The sequence below is a fragment of the Malaya genurostris genome, chromosome 2 (genome assembly GCF_030247185.1).
Source record: "Malaya genurostris strain Urasoe2022 chromosome 2, Malgen_1.1, whole genome shotgun sequence".
Classification (NCBI taxonomy): domain Eukaryota; kingdom Metazoa; phylum Arthropoda; class Insecta; order Diptera; family Culicidae; genus Malaya; species Malaya genurostris.
Window position 1 is genome coordinate 197,568,876 of NC_080571.1, and position 25,887 is coordinate 197,594,762.

General features: G+C 36.2%; 2 protein-coding genes across 12 annotated transcripts in view; both read left to right on the plus strand.

The window, feature by feature from the left end:
* Window positions 1-15,208, plus strand: part of LOC131426933 (uncharacterized) — a 53,104-nt gene extending 37,896 nt beyond the window's left edge. For 4 of the 6 annotated variants that reach the window (XM_058589718.1, XM_058589719.1, XM_058589721.1 and 1 more), the window contains exons 4-6: window positions 5,035-5,176; window positions 5,774-6,051; window positions 13,861-15,206. In XM_058589718.1, the coding sequence (XP_058445701.1) occupies window positions 5,035-5,176; window positions 5,774-6,051; window positions 13,861-14,513 (1,073 nt within the window). In that variant the 3' untranslated portion in view covers window positions 14,514-15,206. Of the gene's footprint in view, window positions 1-5,034; window positions 5,177-5,773; window positions 6,052-13,860 lie in introns of all 6 variants that reach the window. The other 2 variants (XM_058589722.1, XM_058589723.1) reach the window with 1 other exon arrangement.
* Window positions 15,209-22,159: 6,951 nt separating this feature from the next.
* LOC131426934 (semaphorin-1A) overlaps window positions 22,160-25,887 on the plus strand; it is a 530,738-nt gene continuing 527,010 nt past the window's right edge. For 4 of the 6 annotated variants that reach the window (XR_009229208.1, XR_009229211.1, XR_009229209.1 and 1 more), the window contains exon 1: window positions 22,160-23,567. The gene's annotated coding sequence lies outside the window, so the exon portion shown is untranslated. The remainder of the gene's footprint in view (window positions 23,568-25,887) is intronic. The other 2 variants (XR_009229210.1, XM_058589724.1) reach the window with 2 other exon arrangements.

Here is a 25,887-nt window from a genome sequence, read left to right on the forward strand (position 1 = left end):
ATAAGTGGTGAACTGATACAAACAATCCTGAAATAGTTATAAGATCATGTACAAAATAAATGTATTTTATTTAATGTAATTAAAATAGCAACTCGCTTGATAAAAACAGTGTTTAGATTAACTAATGAGTACCAACATACTAATATGATATTCGAAATGTATTAGGTTTAAACTACTATGTATTGTGGATGCCACGGCGAAGAAAAACTTATGTATATTGCCTATGAAATAAACGTATTTATGAAAAAAAAAAAAATTCCAACAATTCCTCAATTGGTCGAAGTTGTGGGCAATTTGATGGATTCATGTCTTTTGGGACGAAAGTGACATTTTTGGTAGTATACCATTCTACCGTTGATTTCGAGTAGTGGCAAGAAGCAAGATCTGACCAGAAAACAACAGAATCCTTGTGGCTTCGAATCATGGGTAAAAGTCGTTTTTGTAAACATTCCTTGATGTATATTTCGGTGTTCATTGAAGCAGTGGTAATGAAGGGTTTCGAAATCTTACCGAAGCTACAAATTGCTTGCCGGACCATAGCTTACTTAACAATTTTTTCGACTTCAATCGATGTCTCGGACTGGTTTAACACCTGCCCTTCTCGCACCGTATAATATTGTGGTCAAATTTCCAGCAAGAATCGTATTGTACAGTTTTCGAACCATCGGCCTGATCGATGCTTCTTGTTTCGGACTACGCTTTGGTTGTTTCTTTTAGGTTCGAAGATTCAAACGTTCTTTAGCACGAAGAACATTCGACTTCGAAGTGCCCACTTTTTTGGCCCTATTCCGAACTGAAGCCTTCTTCTTTTGCTCGAACGCCTTCAGTATACGTTTATCCAACTGAGGGTTAGCAGGACCTTTTTTTCGACCCGTTTTCGGTTTATCCTCAAAGGTGTTATCCTCACCGAACTTCCTGATTGCATTTCGCACGGCTTTTTCACTTACTACTTCCATTTTCGCTATCTTTCTCAGTGACAGTCCGCGTTCTGTGCACCATTTGTACACAATTTTTCGACGTTGTTCTGCTGAAAGTCCACGCATTTCGAAACAAACTAATGAAAACGAATAAACAACTGCACAAGTGGTTATAGAAGAGTGTAAACAACAGGACGCAGCCATAAAAATTGACAGATTCTGAACCATTGCGAATTGGCAGCGGTTTTTGGTTGCGTCCATACTTTCTGTCTTTATATGGACCCTGGTTCACCCTGGTCTGGTACAATACCATTGATCTTCCGATTCTGTTATCACAAGGTGATAAGTCTTATAAATCTTATAAGTTTTATAAGTCTTATAAGTAACGTTGCAAAACATACAAGAAATCTTCAAAATTTGACTCGATATTGAGTCAATTAATAGAGTATTTTTAGTTGATAACCGAACCAATCAACTTCAGTTCCGAAAGAATCTGATATTGAGATCTAAAACTTCGAAATAGAACTCTTTTATAAGTTTAGATTCAAATTCTACCGGGCAAATGTTCGTGGTATTTTCTGGTTACTGAGTGTTTATGAGAAAACCCATCTTAATTTATCTAATGGTGTGATAATGCCCTTCTCTTGTTATTTAAATAGTTTCATTAAAACATTTGTAAGATTTCATCCTCGTCCAATAGTATTGTTATTATCAAATAACCTAGTAGTAGCTTTCAAACGAGTCTAAGTTTTCCGGAATCATCTTAGAGAAATTTTGTTGCATTGGAAAACACTGGGATTTGTCGATTACATCACATATTACATAACATATCTCGAACCAGAAATGTTCGCCGTAACCCTTCCAAATATGATTGAGATTATTTGCTTTCAAATAAGCCTTCGTTGAGTCATCTTCGAGAAAACTCAGCCGAAGAAAAATGTGCAATTAGTCGGTTACGTCACTTATACCATTATATCTTCAGAACCAGAAAACCACAACCATTTAATTTTCGAAATTCATCAAAAATTCAATAGTAGCTTTCAAACGAGCCTAGACATGTGGTAATCGGCTCTGAGAAAATCAAGTGGTTGAAAATAACGCGTTTTGTCGGTTACGTCGCTTATACAATTATATTTCGTTCGACCAATACTGGAGAATGCTTCAATCGTTTGGCATCCTAATCAATTGACTTGGAGCCAGAGGATCGAAAAGTTCATCAGATTTGCATTGCGGAACCTTCCCTGGTATATACGATAAATCTACCACTGCTCACTGCAAGCTGCTGAATATAGAAACTCTTCAGCGGCGTCGTTGTATTCAACAGGCTGGATTTGTCGCAAAGCTATTGAATCTAATAATCGACTGTCATCGTTATGCCTCCGAGTGCCATCCAAATACATTACAATGAATTTAGAGAACCGATTCATATCACGGATTTAAAAAATTTCATCCTTATATGGTTTTATTTCATGTGAACTACAGTCAGATTGTCACAAACAATGAAATAAATAAATATCTCCGGAATCTGATATCACCGATTTGATTTTTGAACTTGATCCACAATTCAACAGTAGTTTTTAAACGAGCCTAAGGTAGTTGATATCGGTTCGGTCATTTTTTCAAAGTGCACACACATGCACATAGTCGTTTTCCGATCTCATCAAGCTGAGTCGAATGGTATATAACAATATGAGTCTGTGACTTTCGGCGAAACTACTTTCAGTGAAACGACTTTCGGCGAAATGACCCGCACCTTTTTAATATGGCCATATTAATAATTGACTGTAATTATGAGGTGCTCTTTGAGCAAACTATACTATGGTTTTAGGTTAAAAGCAAAGTCTTGGCGTTACATTCTATATGTGGAATTCAGCCTTGCTGATTTAACAGGCTTCGCAGCCGATTCATAGCATACAGAACCTTTGCATGGCTAGTACTACGATCCTACTGACACTAAGAATCCTTTCACGGACTAAAATATATGACAACTAGTGCGGTAAAACTTCATTTCAATCGAATATTATTAGATGAAAATTAAATTTTTGGTCGTTGACTGTCAGCATACCCATTCTCATTCATTTTACTTTTGTTGCCGAAGCTCCCAGAATTCATCGTCAATTGAACAACCGCACCTAGTCACTTGAAGTGTTGTGTCCTTAGTTTATAGTGCCAATTAGTCTACCTGTTTCATTGTCTTGTCATTGTAGACCAAAATTTAGAACTCCCATGTGACCCATCCCCCCTCGGGGACTTTCTTCTAAATACATCCCCCCGTCTGAAAGTCAACGAAGAATTTTCGATTTCACAAAGTATAATGGAAATTCGGCTAAATCTAGATTCGGTGACAAATAGTGTTATCATGACTTCATTCACTGATAGTTCGTTCGTTCGTGAATGTTGTCAAAAATATCGTGACAGTACTGAGCCCAACAACGAGACAATGGGCCGTATGAATAAAACGTAGCATGCTTGAAATATGCTATGTGTGGATCACGTTCCTGTCAAAACATGCTACAAACTGTAGTATTTACTACAAGTTTTCGGTAGGTAGCTTTAGAGGTTGCTACTCGTGTGTTTGCTGATAAAGTGAAGTACAGAAATCAAAAAAGTGGCATTTTTACATATGTAAGTACGTTTCTTGCTTTGTAAATGCTTATGCTAGCTTTTCCGGCTCTGTGTCGATACGGTATGCAGTAAATGCTTAAATTCGGAAGTAGCATTAACTACATCTTCGAACTTGTTTTTTATTCATACCAAACCGCGTTAAACTCTGTCGACTTTGTTTTTGAGAAGATACTACAAACAACAGACTTTACTACATTTTATTCATACGGCCCAATATATTGTTCAGCCTTGTCAGGGGCAGAACAAAAACAATAACTCTGTATCCTGTCCACGTAGTTCAAATTAAATGTTTCGATTGGTGTTTGGGCCGTTGATCTTCATACGTAGTGAAGCGCCCAAAGATATTCGATAAAATTGGATGTTGGTGTACTTAGTGTTACTAGCAATACTTAAAAAAGTAGTCTACATAAATTTTGTGTTTCTTCAAGATGATATTACATGCCACACAGCGAGTCTTAATCTTTTTTACCGGATGAATAATGGGGAAGGAAAAGGATTTTCTTCGTATAGCAAATTTATACTTCCGAAATGCTTTAACCTTTAACCTTTTTTCCTATCTGTCTTGTCTTCCAGTCTGTTACATAAGAGCGTGGTCACGATTACTCGCGATCGGTAAAGTGGAATGGCGTGCTTTTTTGAACACAGAGGGCAATAGTGTTCTTCATGCAATGCGAGAATAAATCAGCTGACTATTGTTTACAATTCGATCTTAGCATTTTTCCAAAATGAGTACCGCGTACGCTTTTCGAAGCAGTTTTTATTTGTGCTCGCACTCGAAAGGTCACAAAATGACCCAAGTCCTCTCAGTCGCTCGATGCCAATCCAATTTATAATGTTTGGGCTCAAAAGACATTGAAGCTTGGGAAGAACCGACCACACAATTTGAAGCAGCTTGTTCGCTGAATTCACAAAATGTGGAGGCATTTTTCAGAAAAATACGCGCAAAATCTCGCAAAGTATGCCTCGAAAGTGTCAAGCCATTATTAACGCTGAAGGGGATTAATGTAATAATGTATTTCCATGTAAATTTTTGAATCTAATAAAACGACGTGTTGAGTCTTTTCATTTTCATATAAATATGAGACTACGTAGACCTTGAACAAACCGTCTCGTTCACCACCCATTTCCCGCGCTTCTCTCCAGAGGATCTATGTGGTTTGTGAATGAAATATTGTATCAATAAGTCCAGCTTCTTCTCCGTGATACGTCAATCAAGATTATTATGAGAGTTAATTTCGAAATGACCGTTACCATCATCTATCGCTGTGAACCGCTTAACTTCGCGACTTGAAATTAGAAACATTTTTATTCATTTTCGGGAAGTCTCGGATACCGCTCAAAAAGCCTGAGATATGTACTTCTTTTTTATCTGAGATTTATGGGAAAAATAATCAATTTCACATCCCCTGCTGATTGTGTTTCTTACATGATCTACATTGAACTTTAGTTTCCGCCTATTTTATGTCACTTAATTTTTCATTTTATTTTTCAGCAAACTACGATCCCGAAGAAGATGAATATATTACAGAGAAGAAAGCCAGAAATGGATTTTACAATCCGGAAGGATCGATAGAAAACAACAATGCACCGATCTGTCGTCAACCGGCGAGCATATCGCGGAATATATCGCTGAGGTAAGTCGGTAGAACGTTTGATAATATTCCTTGCTAGTGTTCAGAGCTTCAACTATGTTCATAGAGAGTTCGTTGATTGGTTTGTTATTAAATTTCAATTGATCCATAGCATCTTGATTGTAGTCATTTGAATTAGATTAACAATAATAGCAAATTGAATTTGATGCCGCTGCAATTTCGAAAAGATATAAACTAAAGAGAGGGAGATCATCATACCGCAACAATCCTTTCCTACGCAGTGAAATTGAAAAAAGTTGAGCAAATTTCGTTATTGTTTCATATTTATTCTGGGAATCCCTTTTTCACCAAAGTCTGATGCCGGAAGCGTCTGCCGAATGCACACATCGCATGCCAGGCCATACGCGAGGACTTCGTTCCCGTCGTCGTTGGCGTTTTTTAAATTTTCATTTTTCAGATGGGGACGCTTGAAAGAAAAGGGTTGTCTGACTTTCGGCGCCTGTGAAAATAGCCAACCTGAGAATAGAACTCGTTTCCTCATATTCTTCTATCCTGCATAATTTTATTGTCTCTAAATTTGTTTTCCTGTTATGTTTTAATTTTCTTCCTTTTCGTTTTTCACTCGGCAATTTATTCCAGCTCGAAGATTCACGAGGATGATTTGCGTCGCGAGATTCAAACCAACGTCCCCATGCTGGCGCCGGAGGTTATGGCGGTTTTTGCCAATTCACAAATTTTTCAGGAGCATGCTCCATCGAAATCGTCCCTGAAAAGTCCAGCATCGGTCAAGTTTGCCATCTCACCGGATTCGTCTACTTTAGATGCAGCCATATCACAATCGTTTGTTAAGCAGGATACCGACAGTCTGGATGCCAAGCGGGAGGACGACTCCGACAAACTATTGAAGCGCCTGGAAGGTAAAGTTTGCAACTAGTACAACATATTCAATAGAGAAAAAAACAGAATTTACACTCCTCACCGGTGTCTACCAGCACTATACTTAAATAGTACTATCAGCACTATTACTACTACTACTACTCCTACTACTGCTACTATTATCGCCACTCATGTAGATGCCGACCACCATGCATGAGTAACATTCGACTGTGTTTCATAAAACAAAAATTGCAAGACATTAGGATTAACACGCATGGTCATTTGAGTATAAGAATGGTTATCATTGTATAAATTTGTTCATCTGTATACGTTAAGGAAGGGTATTTTTATCACATTGACACAGACAGGGTTAGGTAGTTTTTATAATAAACAATAAGGCATGTTGTTTGAAATAAAAAAACGTATCAAAATAACTGATTGGAAGTTTTAACTAACGTCTTCAAAATTACACTAACAAGGTGAGTGACACTGTTGTATTTTTGTTGCTTTATCATTTATGTGCATCTTTCATCATTCGATCAAAATTGAAGAGTAGCAGTCATTCAGAACTAAAGAAAATCTGGGAATGTTTGTAGGAATGAACCAATATATTGAAAATTTTAAAACAATCAGGGTGGCGTATGGTTTCATGAATATTTTCACATGTTCATTATTCATCATTAATTCCATAATTATTCTCAACGGTATCATATGACAACCATACACAAACAATAGTGCAACCAAAAATTCCATTTGGAAAGGCTTTTTCCCTGTTTACACTACTGTCAACGAACTTTACACAGCATTTTTAAAAGATTACTTCAAATTGAAGGTACCAGTTAAATGATATTCCATTGCGACTCTCTAGTTTGACAAACTTCGCAGTCTAGTCTCGGTGTACAGTTGAATTTCATGGCTAGTGCTAAGATTCCAATGACTCTAAGAATCCTTCCCGGACTGGGCTCGAATTTACGACATCTGGGTAACGAAATCAGTAATTTATCTTTTGAACTTACTGCTCAGACCAATGTTATTTCATAAAGGCAGTCATTTTAGTTTTCAATTGATTGTTGTGGGGAATTAAGTGTCTTTGAGAAATTGTGTTAAAGTTCGTTTGAAATTTCCAATTCGTCGATTTTCTTTTAGTTAGGTTAGGTTTAGGAGCAGTAAAAGACATAAGCTTTCATAGTGAACAGGTTGGTTTTAAAAGTCGTACACATGATGTCGTCCGAAGTTGAAGTCCAAGTTAATGGCATTATTTAAACCAATGTTACTGACAAAAATAATCCCCAACATTCATTTTAAGTCAAATATTTTTGACTCCCAAGGAATTAAAAAAAACATATAAGCTATGTTTTCGTAAAGTTATAGTTTGTTTCCTAAGGTTTCCTTTCATTATCACCTAGAATTTCTATTGGGCGAAGTCGTCGACGGATTTATCTTTTTCAGTACAAAAATAACTTCATTGGCTTCGTACCTCTCCATAACACGTTTCGTGGAATTATTAGAAGACCAGCAGACGCTTCTTCTTTATATATTTGACGGTTGATAATGTGTGTCATAATGTATGGCGTGCTGAATTTGTCGCACAAACAGATCGTCTGCTACACCAAGTACTTCTTGACAAATTTGTCGACCTTCCTTTTTCGAAGCTTGTCCTTCACATCCAGACGGGACTTACCGACAAAAAACTTCAGACCTGAGATCTGCATGGTGTTTGATTTAGTGTTCGTCTCGTCGTCCAATACGATGCATTTCGACTGCATCAAACACTCGCGGTTTTAAATTTAACAATGCATATATGTAGAACGGCACAATGCTTTAGCTATAAGAGCCGAGGGCACTGCTTAAAAGTACTTTAGACTAGGATTATTTCTTGAATTATAACATTTTTTTATTAGAATATGAGTTAAAATTAAATTATTAAGATTTAAATTGGGTGTTCAGCCACAAGTGGTGACTTTTCAGCCCTATTATATATATATATATATATATATATATATATATATATATATATATATATATATATATATATATATATATATATATATATATATATATATATATATATATATATATATATATATATATATATATATATATATATATATATATATATATATATATATATATATATATATATATATATATATATATATATATATATATATATGATTTGGTTATTGCCATGAAGACATCATTTGCTCCCCATTTCTGAGATTTTTGTGTAGGGAAAATTCTAAACCTACTTGTATTGTGTAATGGGGAAAAGAAACTTATATACTAACTTACTAACTAATACAGAGAGCGAATCGATTCAATTGAAGATTGCATCGATTTTTGTCGGAATTTGCCTATAATATTATGTGACATTACATCTAATGGTTCTATATTTGTGAGTCTGTGTAACTCATTTGTACTAAACCAAAGAGGACACTTCAAAATCATTTTCAGAATTTTATTCTGAATCCTTTGAAGCGTTTTCTTCCTGGTGGAACAACAACTCGACCAAATTGGTACTGCATAAAGCATGGCTGGTCTGAAAATTTGTTTATAAATTAACAATTTGTTTTTTAGACAGAGCTTAGAATTTCTGTTTATGAGAGGATATAAACATTTTATAGATTAATTACACTTTGCCTGGATTCCTTCAATGTGATCCTTGAAAGTAAGTTTTTTGTCATACGTTAAACCTAAGTATTTAGCTTGATCAGACCATGTCAATTCTAAGCCATTCAATTTGAGAATGTGATGATTGTTTGGTATAAGAAAAGAAGCTCTTGGCTTATGAGGAAAGATAATTAATTGCGTTTTTGCTGCATTTGGTTTAATTTTCCATTTTGACAGATAATTACTGAAAATATTTAAACTTCTTTGTAGGCGACTGCAGATCACTCTTAGATTTCTACCTGTGGCTAACAGACTTGTGTCGTCACAGAATAGCGATTTCTGACAACCAACGGGTAGATTTGGAAGATCAGAAGTGAAAATATTATACAAGATTGGAGCTACGCTCGAACCCTGCGGAACACCTGCTCGTACGGGTTGCAATTCAGATTTACAATTCTGATAGCTAACCTGAAGAGTACGATCAATTTAATAATTTTGAATCATTCTGATCAAATAAATAGGAAACTGGAAATCAGACATTTTTGCTATTAAACCTTTGTGCCAAATACTGTCGAATGCTTTTTCTATGTCTAGAAGAGCAACTCCAGTTGATAACCCAGAAGATTTATTTGCTTTTATCATGTTCGTTACTCTGACAAGTTGATGAGTAGTTGAATGTTCATGACGAAATCCAAACGGCTCTGGTAAAAAAATGAATTCTCATTTGTATGAAACATCATTCTCAACAAGATAATTTTTTCAAAAAGTTTACTGATACAAGAAAGTAAGCTAATTGGTCGATACCTTGATGCTTCTGCTGGGTTTTTATCAGGTTTGAGAATAGGAATTACTTTAGCGTTTTTCCATCTTTTTGGGAAGTAAGCTAATGAAAAACACTTGTTGAAAATTTTAACAAGGCGACATCGGGAAGATTTTTAAAAAGAATATTAAAAATTCCATCATTACCAGGAGCCTTCATGTTTTTAAGTTTCCTAATAATTGATTTATTTTCATCAAAATTCGTCTCAATAATGTCATCTTGTGATAACACTTGGGTTGAAATATGATCACTGAGCAAGTTTTTGAGCTTTTTCGCCATTTGTAAGAAGTATTTGATTTCCTTCCTTGAGAGCAGGAATTGGTTTCTGAGGTTTCTTAAGAACCTTAGAAAGTTTCCAGAAAGGTTTAGAATATGGTTTAATTTGTTCAACTTCTTTAGCGAAATTTTCATTTCGCAAAAGAGTAAATCTATGTTTAATTTCTTTTTGAAAATCCTTAACTATGTTTTTCATAGCAGGGTCACGAGAGCGTTGATATTGTCTTAGACGAACATTCTTCAACCGAATGAGCAGTTGAAGATTGTCATCGATGATAGGAGAATTTAATTTAGTTTGAGCTTTGGGAACTGAAAGATTTATAGCTTCGAAAATGTAATGATTCAAATTATCAATTGCTGTGTCGATGTCCGCAGAATTTTCTAAAATAGTTTCATGATCCACATGATTTTCAATGTGAGATCTGTATTCCAAACAATTAGCTCTATGATAGTTGTGTATAGAACTAATTGGATTAATTATAGCTTCGTTGGAAGGTCTGAATGTTACAGGAAGATGATCCGTAACAAATGTGACTTTGATCTGTTAGAACCAGACCAATTGTAGACGAGTTTTCCACGGAAGAGAAACAAGTCGGATTACTGGGATGAAGAACTGTGAAGTAACCAGCTGAGAGCTGATAATGAAGTATTTTACCACTACTGTTATTTTGCCTACAATTCCACTGGACATGCTTAGCATTTAAGTCCCTTATTACGAAAAATTTCGGTCGATATCTTGTGAGTTTTGCAAATCGCTTTTAAAGAAATTTAATTGTTCGCCGGTGCATTGGAATGGCAAATATGCTCCAGCGATGAAATAAATTCCATGAATGGTTTCAACTACAATTCCCAAGCTTTCAATAACTTCTTTTGTTTTTAATTGCCCACCACACTCACCCACACCAAAAAGCTCGACAAGGAGACCCCTGGTAATGGACGCATCTAATCTCAGTTCATTAACACTGGCAAAATTTTAATACTAACAAAAAAAAGAAAAACTTTAGTATTGAAAGAAGGTAAAATTCGATGTTTTATTTGCCGTTGGACAAAAATGGCAACTCCACCACCTATTCCAATAAACCTGTCAAATCGATAAACCACATATTGTGGATTGCTTTTCAATTTGACATTTGGTTTAAGAAAAGTTTCTGTCACAATGGCAATATGGATTTTGTGAACTTTGAGAAAATTATAAAATTCGTCTTCAATCGATTTCAAAGATCGAGCATTCCAATTTAAAATATTCAAATAATTATTTAACATCACTGTTTAATTTTCAATTCATTATAATATTATTTGCAAATTGCCATCCGATTTGAAATGCTTCAATAAGTGATCGAATTCATTCGGATGATGATTTGAAAAAGTTGATATTGTAGGTAGATCATTTTATTTTCAGTTATATCGCCTAAATCGACTTCGTTTAAAGAAGTGAATGGCATTGAAGGAATATTGGTAGGTAGATTTTTACCTGTTACACTAGTGTAACTGCCATTAGAAGAAGATGATTTGGACGATCTATCCAATAATAACTTGTGTTCGTTAGAAGATGAACTGTAAGGCGTTCCTGTGTTTTGATTATTTACATTAGAAGAATAAAGAGATATTTGTCTACCTGTTACCAAAGCGTAACTGTTATTAGAAGAAGATGATGACGAGGTCGATCTACCTGTCAATAAATTGTTTTCGTTAGAAGACGAATTGGAAGGCGGTTTTTGTTTTACATTCGAAGAAATAAGTGCCTTAGAAGAATTAGGCGTGGCATTTGTAACCGTTTTTTTTATTTTCAGGTATGTTCTGTAAATTTAAGGTCGTTAATTTGACTTGTTGTCTAAGCGAACGAGCGTTTAAAATTTTTTCCCTGACAGGACATTTCAAATAATTGGATTTATGATTTCCATTGCAATTTGAACATGAAAATTTATCAGTGGTTTCATTCATTGGACAAACGTCTTTCGAATGCGATTTACCACAATTCAAACACCGTATATCCATATGACAATTTTTGGTTCCATGGCCGAAGCCTTGGCAACGACGACATTGCGTTAAGTTTGCAATACCATTATGGCGTTTATAATGTTCCCAATGAATTTTAATGTGGGAAATGAAACGTACTTTTTCTAAAGTTTTCAAATTGTTTACATCACTTCGATTGAAGTGTATTACGTAAAGTTCATGGGAAATTCCAGAGCGTGGTTTAGAAGTATCATTCCCTCTTTTTTCATAAGTGTTACTTGGGAAGGGAAAAAACAAGCAATTCTTTTAGTTCATTTTTACATTTCATCAGTACTTTGATCATTTGATAAGCCTTTCAAGACAGCCTTGAAGAGTATCTGATTTTATATCATATGAATAAAATTAATTAAGTTTCTCGGACAAATATCGGATAAGACGTTCGTAATCTTCCAATCCATCAATCAAGACTCGACATTCTCCTCTTCGTCCGATTTGAAATGAGACTTTTACTTCCGGGAGAAAAGTAGAAAGTTCAGTACGGAATGCTTTGAAGTCGGAAATCATCACCGTCACTGGTGGCATAGATTGATGTTTCTTCCCAGAACGACAAGCGTCCATTTTGGGAATTTTTGAAGAATTTTCTTCTATGTCGCTACAATCGGATTCAGGAAGAATCTCGTAAATATTGTTAGACGGCATAGAATCAACGGAAGAGAAATCCGTCCGTTGTCTTTTATTTTTACATTCAGATTATATAAGATCGTGAATGTTATTGGAAAAGTGTTGAATAACGGATTGTGATTTATTCCGTATTGAATTAGTCTTAGCCTTAGGCTTGTTGCCTTTCCGGTTGGACGCAGGCATTTTTGAAATGAAGGAAATTTGAAATAAAAATAACTAGGTTAAATTAGTCTTCGATTAGACTCATATTTTGGAAAAGTCTTGATAAAGACTGATTTTGTGGTAGTCTTAATAAAGACTGATAAGTTCGAAGAATAGTTCTTTGAATAGCTAGCTTTAAAAAAGGCTGATTAATTTCTTAGTCTTGAAAAAGACTGATTATATTAGAATATCACTTTTTGTAGAGCCTTGAGAAAGGCTGACTAATTGTTAGTCTTTAAAAAGACTATTAGTGATTCAGGTTGCCTTGAAAAAGACTGAAGCCTTGAATCAATGAAACTTTAGGTAGCCAGAAAAAATTTCCAGGAGCGAAGAGCTATACGCGTGCGGGGCGAACGACTGTTCAACAACGACTAATTTGTGTTTGATTTAATTTAATGTTCGTCTCGTCGTCCATTACGATGCATTTCGACTGCATCAAACACTCGCGGTACAGCTTTCTGGATTTGGCACAGCGCGGGATTTGGTCACTGTATTCTGTTCTTCTTGGCCATGTACCGAATCGAAAGTTCGGATAGCATTTGAAGTAATGCCTCAGCTTCCTTTCGTTTTTTTTTAAATTCAACAATGCATATATTTAATACTGCACAATGCTTTAGCTCTAAGAGCCGAGGGCACTGCTTAATAGTACTTTAGACTAGGATAATTTCTTGAATTATAACATTGTTGTATTAAGTTCACGTTGTCATGCGCTGATCACCTCTACTCTTCAGTTGGTGGTCGGCAGAGATTCCTTGCGTTCACGAGTTTGCATTTCTTCGCTTTCCTTCCGCTTCTTTGAATCTTACAAATCACCGAAAATTAGTCGAAGTTGACGTTTGGTCCTCGGAAGGTTTCTCTTTGTAGGTTAACGCATATTACGTACAAAGAAGATTATACATGTATCCATTCTGTTGGCTATAGCGAGATTGATCAACCTAAGACCTCGGTTATCGTCACATCTTTTTGTGAGCATTGTAGATTTTATATAGCTGCTCATAGAAACCATCTACCTCATGTTCGGGATTTTCGGTAGTTGACGCACATGTGTTTATCCTTAAAACGCAGAAGTTTAGCTGATGATAAATCGCTGTAGTTTACCAAAGACTACGGTTTCTCGTCGCCACTGTAGTAGATGTAATACTTCGACGAAGCAACCACCGTTGGGTCCACTGGGTGGGATTTTCACTTACACCTTTACGAATTCTCTAGGGTTCATACATTATAATCCTAACACGTTCATACGCCTGTGTGTCAAGCTTACAACGAGTCAGCATTAATGACAATTACTTTTATTCTTTACTTCTAGGCTCTCAACAGGACATTCGAGAGAGTCAGCATGGAACAACCCTCGTTATTCCACAGATCATCGAAGAAGACAACGACGAAGAAATTATTCTACGTCCACGTACGTTGGCCGAAACGTCCATCTCGTTATCAAACTCGGAGCGTACTATCAATAAAAACTCCCAACTGCAGGCTCTGCAACCATATTTCAACGTCCGTCCAGCCAGCGAAAACGACATCTTCACAATTTCGTCTTCTAGTGCTTTTAATGCCATAAGCATGACTCCGGAGGTACCCGCAATTTCATTTACACAGCTTCCAAAATATTATGCCGAAACTCCGACGGTGGAAGATTACCGTGAATCGCGTAGTCTTTACACGATTCAAAAAGATATCCTCAATACTTCCAAAGGAGATTGTACGATGCCAAGATATTATCGCAAGTCGGACCTTTTCGTTAACCGTATTGATCGAAGTCCCCGGGAGGATATAGACATTGCCACCTCTAGCAACTCAATTAGTTCCACTCCGAACAGACATGTGGAAAAGAGTAAGCGTTTGAAGAATATACGAACAGCGCTGCCACCGCTTAATCTACAACTGATCAGAGGAAGCTCATCGGCTAATTTGAAGGAGAAGGAGAAACTTAAAACAAAGGACAGTATTAGATTGTAGTTTGTAATCAATGGCTAATGCGATTTGAAAATAACCCACGCTGGTGAAGGTGAACACACTACTTCTGCAAAGTTCTTTTTTTCAATTGTTTGTAGTAAACAGTTGTACATAGTTTTTACTTAATTTTTTTTAAAGTTCGTTCAAGTTACGCTAATAATTTTTAGTACCCTGTGCCAGCATTATTAGAAAAAGCAAATTTTTTAAGCATAAAATATAAAGAAATGATGTAAAAACTTCTATTTGAAATATTCTTTATTCGAAAAGCTTTCTATTGACTTGCGAAGCGTCTTTCATGTGTGTGTCAGTTCGACGAAAGAGTAATGAATGGTAATTAATGAAGGTAAAGTGATTAGACTATATACAAAATGTTTCTGATATTATAACATAAAGCTGTATCATAATTAGCGCCATCTGAAGTGCGGTTACACGACACGATGAAAATAGAAGAAATCATCCGCCTTAGAATTTACAAGAAAGCAAATGATACTGAGTAAACTGTTGTAATTTAACATACTTGTATACTTCCTCGAATTAAGAAGTGTTTTTTGGAATTATCTTAAGCCTTGGAACTATCTTCGGCCTGCTTATAATTCATATCCACGACTAGAACACAGATAACAGACGCACAAGTCCTGTGTTCAGCTTACCAAACGCTTACATGCATTCTATCTTGCAAGGTATAAAAAATCTTCCGTGCATAATCGTACACTCTAAGCAAAAAAATGAAATTTATGCTTTACGTAAATTCAAACATGCAGTAATTTCTTCAGTGATGACATAATATTACATTTAATAGCATGTAAAAATAATGTTTGTGTCTGTATCGATGTAAACTTCAACTAAATTAAGTGTAAAGGTAAAAATATGACTTATCTTCACATGCTTTGAATTGTAAATTCAAGTGAATTACGACGCTCCTTTTATATGTGTAAATTAACACGATTTTTCTAAGTGTGTGTGCAAAATGATTTGAATCTAATTTTATGATAAACCTTTTGAAGGAATTTTGTTGAAGTTTCAATGTCTGCTGATAGAGTGATATATTTTGAACGGCTGAACATTTCCTGTTGACTTTCGAGATGGAAATAGTTAGTTTCTCACGTTAAGGGGTGTTTTCAAGTCCTTCGTTTCGCCGACTTAATTGACTAGTAATATTGAAATCTATCAATTCAATTATATTCCTTTGCACATCGAACATCTATGAATCTGCAGAAACCTACTCATCTATTCTGCAAGCACGCGATTCACCGCTCAATACTGTGTTCCATGAGATATCTGCCATTATTCCATGTAATATTCTATTCGATGTTTTTTTTTCGGAATCAGATTGTAATTTAATCTAGCGTCCTTAAAATGGACGTTAGTGGTTCTAGAAACAATCACAATCTTCAGTATTTTCCGTTTAAAAGGTGTGTTTAAAAGGTTGTGTTGAGATTTCATCGAACGTTGCATTTTCTTTACGTTTCGTCTTTGATTCGTCAGTGCAGAGCAGTTCAAATAGAAACTGCTTAATGCAAAACTCGGTAGTTCAATTTGAACCGGACGTTAACAACTCAAACAACGAGAAGAGAGCGAAGTCTTGGTGAATGGTTTGGAAAATTATAAACTGTTTCTATAATATTTATGTCAGAAGTTATATAAAATGTATCCCATTATCATAATTTCTAATTAGATCTCATTTTCTAGTAATTCTCATGAAATAAATTAAAATTGTTTTAGGCTACACTCTTGAATTACGCTGGAACTTCATTGAACTCACTTCAAACGAAATAATGGTAACAACAAATTGAATATTTTAGAAAGAATATTTTCTATAGATACAGGTTCAATGGAAAAATGTGAACAGCTTAATGACACTGAATAAAACACAATGATTCTGTTGCTAGAAATTTGCGTTTTTCCATGCACTTTTCTCATTTTATTCATTCACTTCTGCGGAGCTGCTAATTGCTTTCCGAATCAAAAATTTGCTAACGATCGAATTGCCAAATAATAAGAATTATGTCTATTGGGGTCGCTTTCTAGAGCTCTTGACCCTGGTCACAAAAAACCTTGGTTCGAAAGACTGCATAAACTCCATCTTTACATACGTTTCTTGGTTCATTGGCGTGTATCCTGGTTAGTTCGCGGGAATTTCTTCATGTACTTGTCAGTATACTTGGAATCAGATAAGGAGTGTATCGAAAATTAGCTATCCACAAATTTTTCATTCAAATTATGATAAAAAACGATATTATTTTCGAACTAAAAATTGATCCTTTATTGTACAAGGTTAAACTTGAGCATAATGAAAACCGAATGAAATTTAAGTTATTCCTTCACGAATTTTTAAACGCTCGATCGAACGCTCTTCATCAAGTTCCGGACAAGTGTTGCATCGCATCTTTTGGACGCTTGAGCCCAAATTTGTTTTAACTCCTGCATGTTCCCAGCTGCCTTTCCAGTCTTCTTGAAGACCTTCTTCACGATTGCCCAGTAACGTTTGATGGATCGAAGCTGAGGGCAGTTTGGTGGATTGATATTTTTCTCAACGAAATTTATACCCTTTTCGCAAGCCATTTGAGAGTGGTTTTGGAATAGTGAGCCGACACTAAATCCGGCCAAAACAGTGGATGTGTACTGTGCTTCTTATATAAAGGCAGCAATCTCTTCTGGAGACACTCAGATCGATAGATTTCTGCATTTATAGTTCCGGTAGTGTAAAAAATGGTTGACTTCAAACCACAGGAACGTATTGCTTGCCATACCAGCATCTTTCAACCGAATTTCTCCACTTGAATCGACCTGTTCGCATCGCTCACATCCTCCCCAACGACGACAGTAAAGTATTGTGGACCTGGAATGGTTTTTGAGTCCTGCTTAACATAAGTCTCATCGTACATCAAAACGCAAGCATCCGGACACTGCAAAAGACGCGAATACAATTTCCGGGCCCTTGTTGCTTCTCGCTTCTTCAGTTCTACACTTTGTTTCGAGATTTTCTGCTTCTTGTAGGTTTCAGGTGATTTCGTCTCTTGATACGCTGGATCATTCTGACACTCGTTCCTGCTTTTTCGGCCAAATCACGTATTGACATTGATTTGTTCTTCATGATTAGAGATGCTACTTTCTGGTCCTGTTTCGGGTTGTAAGAACCGGGTTTTCTGCCTCTTCCTGGTAGCTCATCCAAAGAATAGTGTTCCCCAAACTTATTAATGATGGTTTTAACACTGGCATGATGAATTCCAAACCGCTTCGCCAATTTTCGCATAGTAACTTCTAACTTAGTCATGTGTCCAGAACCTTATTTTCACTTCCTTTTCAATACGCGACATTTTGAAAAAGGAGAACTTCAACCGCACAAACAAGTAAAAAAACGAAAGCTGACAGCCAAACGCACAGCATGCTGTGATCTGAGCATAAAAAACCATCACAAATACATGCGTACAACACAAATGTATGTGGATAACTTTTTTTCGATACACTCCTTAGGTCACATTATTATATTTTTCTTATGCGGATAGTTTTATGCGATCTGGAATATCGTGCAATAAATATTTAACTTCTGGAAAGATTTGTGTTTTTTAAGTTTGCGTTGAAATTGAAAGTGTGCAAAACAATTTCATACGCAAGGTTTTACTTTTTACTCTATCCTATCTCATGATTAATGGGCATTTTAACCAGTTTTTCGAAATGATACTAGTGTATGACCAGTATCATCGATCATTTTCAAATTCGACCACGTAACGGAAAACAAAACATCCTAATTAATTTTTGTATAATTTTCGTATCTAGAAAGCAGTTTAAAGTGAGTAGCCTTGGCCCCTCCCAAAATCAGAATAATAATAAATAAAAATGAATGATACGAAGCGAATAGTGTCGAAACTAAATGAAATGGAGGTTAAATCACAGACTAACAGACAGGACACACAAATTAGATTCCTTAATCATTTTAACGGTCATTTCGAATATTCCTTTAGTTTGGACAGTACTCGCATATGGCATGATGGCACCACGTTACCCTATCAAAAACATTCTGTCTGTCATCTAGACTGTGTTTATTTTTTTCATTTACCAACAGAGTTGCCATTCATACAGAATTACCTGTAATATATTGATTTGCATACGTCCATGCGAATTTCATGCAGGATACAAATTTAATACACATTGCCAAAACTATATACAGAAATGTGCCTACTTGTCATCCTTCAACGTCACTTAGTTTCGGGTGAAAATTACCAACACAATCAAAAATAGTCTAGATGAACAACGTTGAGAAAAATAAATGGTTATCTTCCAACATCGCTAAAAAAGTTAAATATATTATCAACGTAATCCAATAATTTATTGTGACGATTCATTTTCAAATATTATGATGAAATCAGGCATCCCTGCAAGCAGCTGATCGGTGTTGACAAACGAGGGGGAACCAACTAGTAAAAAAACTTTTACATAACACAAGGGGTGTACCGACAGTAAATAGTTCGCGCAGTACAATATAGGTGGAACTAGTGCACTTCGAGTACATGTTTGGATGGATTCATTATTATATGCTAGAGAACAAAATGATTACTCGAGAATGGACTGAAATCAGGCTTCGAAGCGGCACGAGTGCATGGAAGGCTGGGTTTCTGGGATTGTCATGGTATACTTTTGAAGGATTACCTCAATGCAAGTATTAGCGTGCACTAATGGAGCGATTAAAGGCCGAAATCGCTGTGAAAGGGCCTTGCATGAAGTACATGAGCATCGCAACTGTGGTTATAATCAACGGTTTAGGGCTCCAGATACTTGCCCATCCACCTTGTTCGCCTGATATGGCCTCTTTGAACTATTATCGGCTCACTAACTTCAAGTCACCTCTGCGAAATCGATGTGAGTTTCTTTTGGAATGTCAGACCGCTACTTTCGGGACATGATACCGAAACCTGTATAGCCAGAAGAAGTTTGTATGGCCATCAACTGATATGACTTACAAATTTAGAATATGTTTTCCGTTTTCCACGAATCGGAGCTATCTCGGATCACTTTTCGAAACCTTTCACAAAACTTGTGCATTTTTGTGCTCTAGAAATGGACATTTAGAAGATCCAGAGATAACAGATATACAGGCTCGAACAAAATTTTTCAAAATCCTGTGTAAATTTCAAATTTGCTATACGTTGGAAACACTATTGCCACCTACTCGACTGTTCGCCGCGATCTTTCAAAACGTTCCACTACGTTCCGGAACGATAACAAAAATCTCCTGCCTGTTGTAGAATTATTCCAACAACAACAATTTTAACACTTATCACACGATTTCCCTAAGTGCTAAAGACAATTTTATTTCCATGTCGCATAAATCACACGAGAATTCGATCGGAATAAAACAAAAATAAACTTGTCATTTTAACCAACAGCAAAACAAAAATTTAACAAGAAGTGAATGTTGCACCCAAAGTTGTGTCTCATGTGAAAGCGGCACCCAAATAGTGGTGGCACCTCGTGTCGATCGTGGTGACATCTGCAAGTGTTCGCCATGCTGATTGAGCAAATTTTACACACAGTTCATATGTGAGCCTGTATATCTGTTATCTGTGCTGAAATAGTTATAAGATCATGTACAAAATAAATGTATTTTATTTAATGTTATTTATAACAGCAATTCGCTTGATAAAAACAGTGTTTAGATTAACTAATGAATACCAACATACTAATATGATATTCGAAATGTATTAGGTTTAAAGTACTATGTATTGTGGATGCCACGGCGAAGAAAAACTTTGCCTATGAAATAAACGTATTTATGTAAAAAAATAACAAATAAGAAACAGTAGTGACAATTTTTGAATAACTTTTGCAATAAATAGCTTATCACACTTTTAAAAAAATTCGTTAGTGTAACCAATTCTGTTTGAACTTTAGAATGGATGATTATTTTTAAATACTTCAATAAAACATTGTTCTGATCAGATAAGGTACCGTTTAAAAAGACTCAACAGTGGATCTATGTTTGTCGGGTTTGTTGAGCGGAAAAATGGCGCGCGTTTCAACGGTCTGTTTCAAAATCGGCAATTGAAAGTCCCAAATTGGCCTCCCGTTGAACGATTTATTGGACATTCATCGGACCAACGCGCAGTGATGCCTCCCCATATAAAAGTGGCTAAAACCCTGAATATTCGATAATTGCCCGTTCAACAGCTTCAAACCAATACATTTAGACAGCCAAAAAATTCTCAATACACCTAAAGTGAGATAATACCTTATATATACTTATTTATTTAAATATAGCTTATCGGTCAATTTGTTTTTTTTTCATCAACATCAACTTTGCGTTGTTGGTAAACGTTTTGAAAGTTTATTTCATCATATTCAGGGTTGAACAAACAAAAATATTCTTCGTCAATTAGGGTATGGTAGCTTGAAAAAGTATTTGTGGATTTGTGTGAAATTATCGTTTGAATCTTTTGGTAATAAAGTCACATTTTACAATGTATGCGTTCTTCAAGAACTCTTATGGAAGTGAGAGATAGTAAAAATTTATCACATCACAAATAGTTGCTAAAACCTGTTCTCTGTGGAATTGGACCAACGAAGGACTTCCATTGGACGTCTTGTTCTTTTTAAATCAAATTAAATCGACTAATTACCTATTGGTAGGAAACGAGTATTTCGTTCAGTATGTCGTACAACAAATGTTTAACGCTCAAGAATATCTAACCGCATTCTAAGGCTTTGCTTTTTATAAATTTATTCCGTGCACAAGCGTTAGATATTGATCTTGATTTTGAATGCATACAATTGATAGAAATAAACTGAGTAAATTCTTATTCAAAAGAAATGAATAACGAAAACAAGCAAGTAACGGTCAAAATAGGGTATCGAAACAAATGGTTGTAGTACTGCAATGTAGTGATGGTTGGGTTTCGGGAATTTGTTCGATCACAAACTCGACAAGTATTGGTCGGGTTCTGGATCACAAAAATATATGTTTGTCGGGTACGGGTGACGATGTTTTCACTTTCAACGGGTACGGGTTTGGAAGTAAAATTATTCTCTGGTTCCGGTCGGGTACGGGTGAAAGTTTTTTTACTTTTGATTGGGTACGGGTCGGGTTTGGGTTTAAGAAACTATATACCCGGTCATCTCTACTGCAATGCAACGCTGTTAGATATTATTAACTCTATTAAACGATAAAACTATTTCGTGTGTAAACGATATTTGGCTCAAATGTAATAATATCGTTTGGGTTTTTATGTGGAGCGTCATCGTTTGATCGTTTTGTTGTCAGCTAACTCACCAACCAATGCACGACCACATACTAAACTCTGAGAGAGAGAGAGAGTCATCGAGGAGCGTCAAAACACGCAAACTCTTGTTGAAGCAGGCTCGGAAAGTATCAACAAAAAGCACTACCAACTAACGGGACAGATCGTATGAATGAGTGAGAACGCTGAGCGAGAGCGAGAGTGGGCTGTCAGAATTCATGGGATGAATGAAATGAGCATAACTGCCGGGATGGAGAGCGAACGAACGCATGCTGTACGTTATGCTGTTTGATATCCGCTAGGAAAGAGCAAACATAAAATTATTGATTTTCCTGAAAGCGCAACATCGGGAGAGGGAGCAGGCCTGGTCTGGTCTGTTTCTAGCACGGGTGGTTGCAGCAGTATACGAGATATCAGAATCCCAACGCCATATAGTGAGAGAGAAGCATCATCCGAAGTACAATGTTATTGCGCTCCTCGCCTTCATCGTCGTCGTCGTCTTGTGCTGCGGATTTTGTGTGATATTCAAAATGTCTACCCGTGCGGAGGACTGACCCAGAGAACGGAAAATATTCAGCCATTCCGCAGCCGGTCGATTGCGTTGACCAGACAGATTTCGTTGTGTCCGGTGTTAGTTGTACGATTCGGGACCCGGAATTAGCGGATATTGTTCCGTCGCGTTCTCTTGTGTCGCCGCATTCGCCTTCTTCGTTTTTAGTGTGTTCGGTGGATTTTTAGGTTTTTCGATGTGTTTCGTGTGAAATGTGTCCAGGAATTGGTTCCTGAACCGACTAGAAGAAAATCAATTGGTACCTGTGCAAATTTGAGCCATAAAACGTCCGTTGTGTATCATCGAAGACACCCGTTTGCGAGAACAAAATTGCTGACAAAGTGCCGAGGGACAATCAAGAATAAAAAAGAATCCGAGCAAAAATGGGAACCCCTTTAGGCAGAGCCTATTTTTCACCGGAGATTGCGTAAAAATAGCTTCCTCCGCTTCGTGTGGTAACGATTTCCGGTCTGCCGAAGAGGTTTTTCATTTAGGAAAATCGAAATTTGGCAAATCGATCGTGTTTGCGAAAGTGTCCGGAATCCGATTGGAACAGTGTGTACAGGATCCTGATTAGCATGGAATGCACCATCGGTTCCAGTCTGAAGTAATCGATCAGAATGGCTTAGTGCAGTGAAAAGTCGAATTAGAATTCACACAGAATCTCATCCAGTCAGTGCAGTCTCTAGTAGTGGAAAGAATGTAAATATCACGGAGAAGAAAAAACAAGAAAATCAATATTTACTACGCTAGAGCAAAAAAAAAAGAGGGATCGTGCGTGTTTGGGTGAGTTCGTAGTCGAGAAGCCACAGAAAGCAGAGAGATCAAAAAAGGAAAGTGTGTGAGATAACAAAACAGAATAGATTGTGTTGTGAAGAAAGCCCTCGGAAAAAGATAAGGAAGTTTGGAAGACAAAGGCTGGAGAGAGAGAAAGAGAAAGCAGATAGCAAAGAATGCGACAAAAATTCTGTGATTAATGATAGTGAAAGCCCAAACGGAGCGATCTGATAGCGATAGTTCGGTGCAGGTACACCAACAGAAAGGGCAATTTCGAAATAAAAATAGTGCATGTGATCCGAAGGTAATCGAAGCCTTGGTGAACTCTCGAATTTTGTGTGTCATTGATTTGCTAGAGCTGGCGGAGAAAATATTTAGCAGCTGAATTACTATCCTTCCCGAATTCTGAAAACCGTTCACGAAAAGGTTTTAGTGGTGACTAAGGTCAGTTGCAGCTACGATAAACGGTTAATTTTTGTGAAACAGTATATCGAAAAGGTAAATTTTCGTTTTTTTAGAATGTTGGAATTGTGCTTTTGGATAATTGGTAGTGTCAAACATTGTTCTGTTATGTAATTTGATCATATCCTATCCTAAAAATTGTTGGTTTGAAAGTCACTCTTTTAAAATTTATTTGCTGTAGATTTTGATTGAATAAAATATGAAAATAATATACATTTTTTTTGTCATGTTGGTATTAAATGATATGAAGAAAATGCTAAAATCACTGAACAATCAAAATTAATTCCAACGTAAGCTGTTCTATTGCATTTTTTAATACATTCGTTAAAATGTCAAATAAGTTTACTTGTCAGGTTGACTTTCCGAATGATTTTCAAATAATGCGAAGGTTGCTCGATAAATATTGACACTTATTTTAATGCGTCAAGTCTGACACTAGCGTCGTATAGTTGAGTATTTTAAATGGTAAGCGTGCTCAGAACACTTTGTCACTCGAATCTACGTGTGCTATATATAGTGAGTAGCGAAATTCGGTTCGGTGAAAAAAAAAAGTATTACGACTATCGCTGTGTTTTATCTCAACAATAGTGTACCGATTAACTCGTTTTAAATTTTGGTAATGAGACATCATCGCGGACCTCCGTATGGTTTACCGAATTCAATTGTGATTTTTGTGCGCTGCAGGACGAATTGAGGTACATACAATATCAGCTGTTGTATAAGCAAACATTGATGCTGTGCGTGACATGATTTCAATAGATCGTCATGTGACTTACTAAGAAATTCGGGCATGCGTGGGCTTCAGTTGAACTTTCATATATTTAATACTGCATGAACATTTGTTAAGAAAATTTATTCGCGGTGCTTCAAAAGACGTCAATAAAATCGTAACGCGATTTACTTCTGGATGATCCCGAGACTAAAAAATAGTTGATTGGCTGTTTCAAGACGAACCAAATCGCATCAAACAACCCAATTTGAAGCCCTCACTTCTAGAAGCGGTTGACACCCGGGGAAATTAGTTCGATCGCATGCAAAAGCGAATTTGACAAGTTTTTGTTCCTCATTCTTTCTCGCAAAATATTCAATCAATTCTCCTAGCAAATTTATTCATTTGAGAATTTTTAAATGCTAGTGGGAATGTACTGAAATGAGTTTAGGAAAATATTCCCTTTTCATAAAGATATTAGCAACCATATTCCATATAATAACTAAATTCTGTAGTAATTAATTCCAATTGTTTCATTAAATTTCTGTTGTTATATAATCCATCAAAGTTCAAATCTTTTAAATTAAACTTTCAGTTCAGCAATTAATCTGAAGTCAAAAATAGAACCACATTTGCTTATTCGAAAATCAATCTCTGAAATCAAAATCCTAAAGTAGCTGTTTTCCAAATACCGTCCTAGAGCTTCTCATTTCAAGTCAAAAATGCGTAGAATGCCGAGAATGCCTCATTTCGAAAAATGCCTAGAAGCTGACTCAATCGGCTTTTGGAATGTATAAAACTGTCATAGTTCTGATTTTAACGTTTCGTCCTCGACTCATCAGTGCATTAGCAGTTTATGTTGAACTGCTATGGTCACTTTATGGTTCAACATAAACCGCTAAGCAGACGTAAATTTAATGCTATTTACAGAACACTGAAGTGCCATGTATTTACTGAAGTGTCGAAATAATTAAACTTAGTGACGATTTGACAGAAAGGACTGCTTCACTTAAAATTTGGCCACACAAAATAAGTTATTTGTTCAAAATAAAGAAACATACAAAAACGCCAAGTGTGTCACTTTACAGGGTTTTTATTTAGCTTTAAGAGAAAATTACAAAATCAAGATAAGTCAGCTTTTCGAATGAATTGTCCTACTTTAGGACAAATTCTTCCCTTCAATTTTTGCACAGTTGTACTTTCAGCCTTCGTTTTCCAACATTTCCACCAGTCAGACGATATTTTAATTATTTTTCCACATTTGTTTAGTTTACGTTTGACAATTGCGAACATTTTTCGATTGGGTAAAAGTTTGAGCAATTGGGTGGATTCATATTTTTCTCAGACAATCGATATCATTGCAATTATACCATTCCATTACATTCCTACTGTAGTGCCAGCAAGCTAAGTGTGATCGAATGGAAGGTAAAACCCTCATTCCGAGACACTTCTCCTTGTAATGTGATCCATTCATAGATGCTTCAGTGAGAAAAAACTTTGTTCTCTCTCCTCGACGGCATATGCCTTGCCAAAGCATCATTTTGTGAGCAATTTTTTTTGAAAGACAAATCAAAATCTGATCTGAGAACTTCCCTTACGTTTAGTGAGGTAAAATGTTGAACCCAGAGGCTGTGCAAATCCATTTTG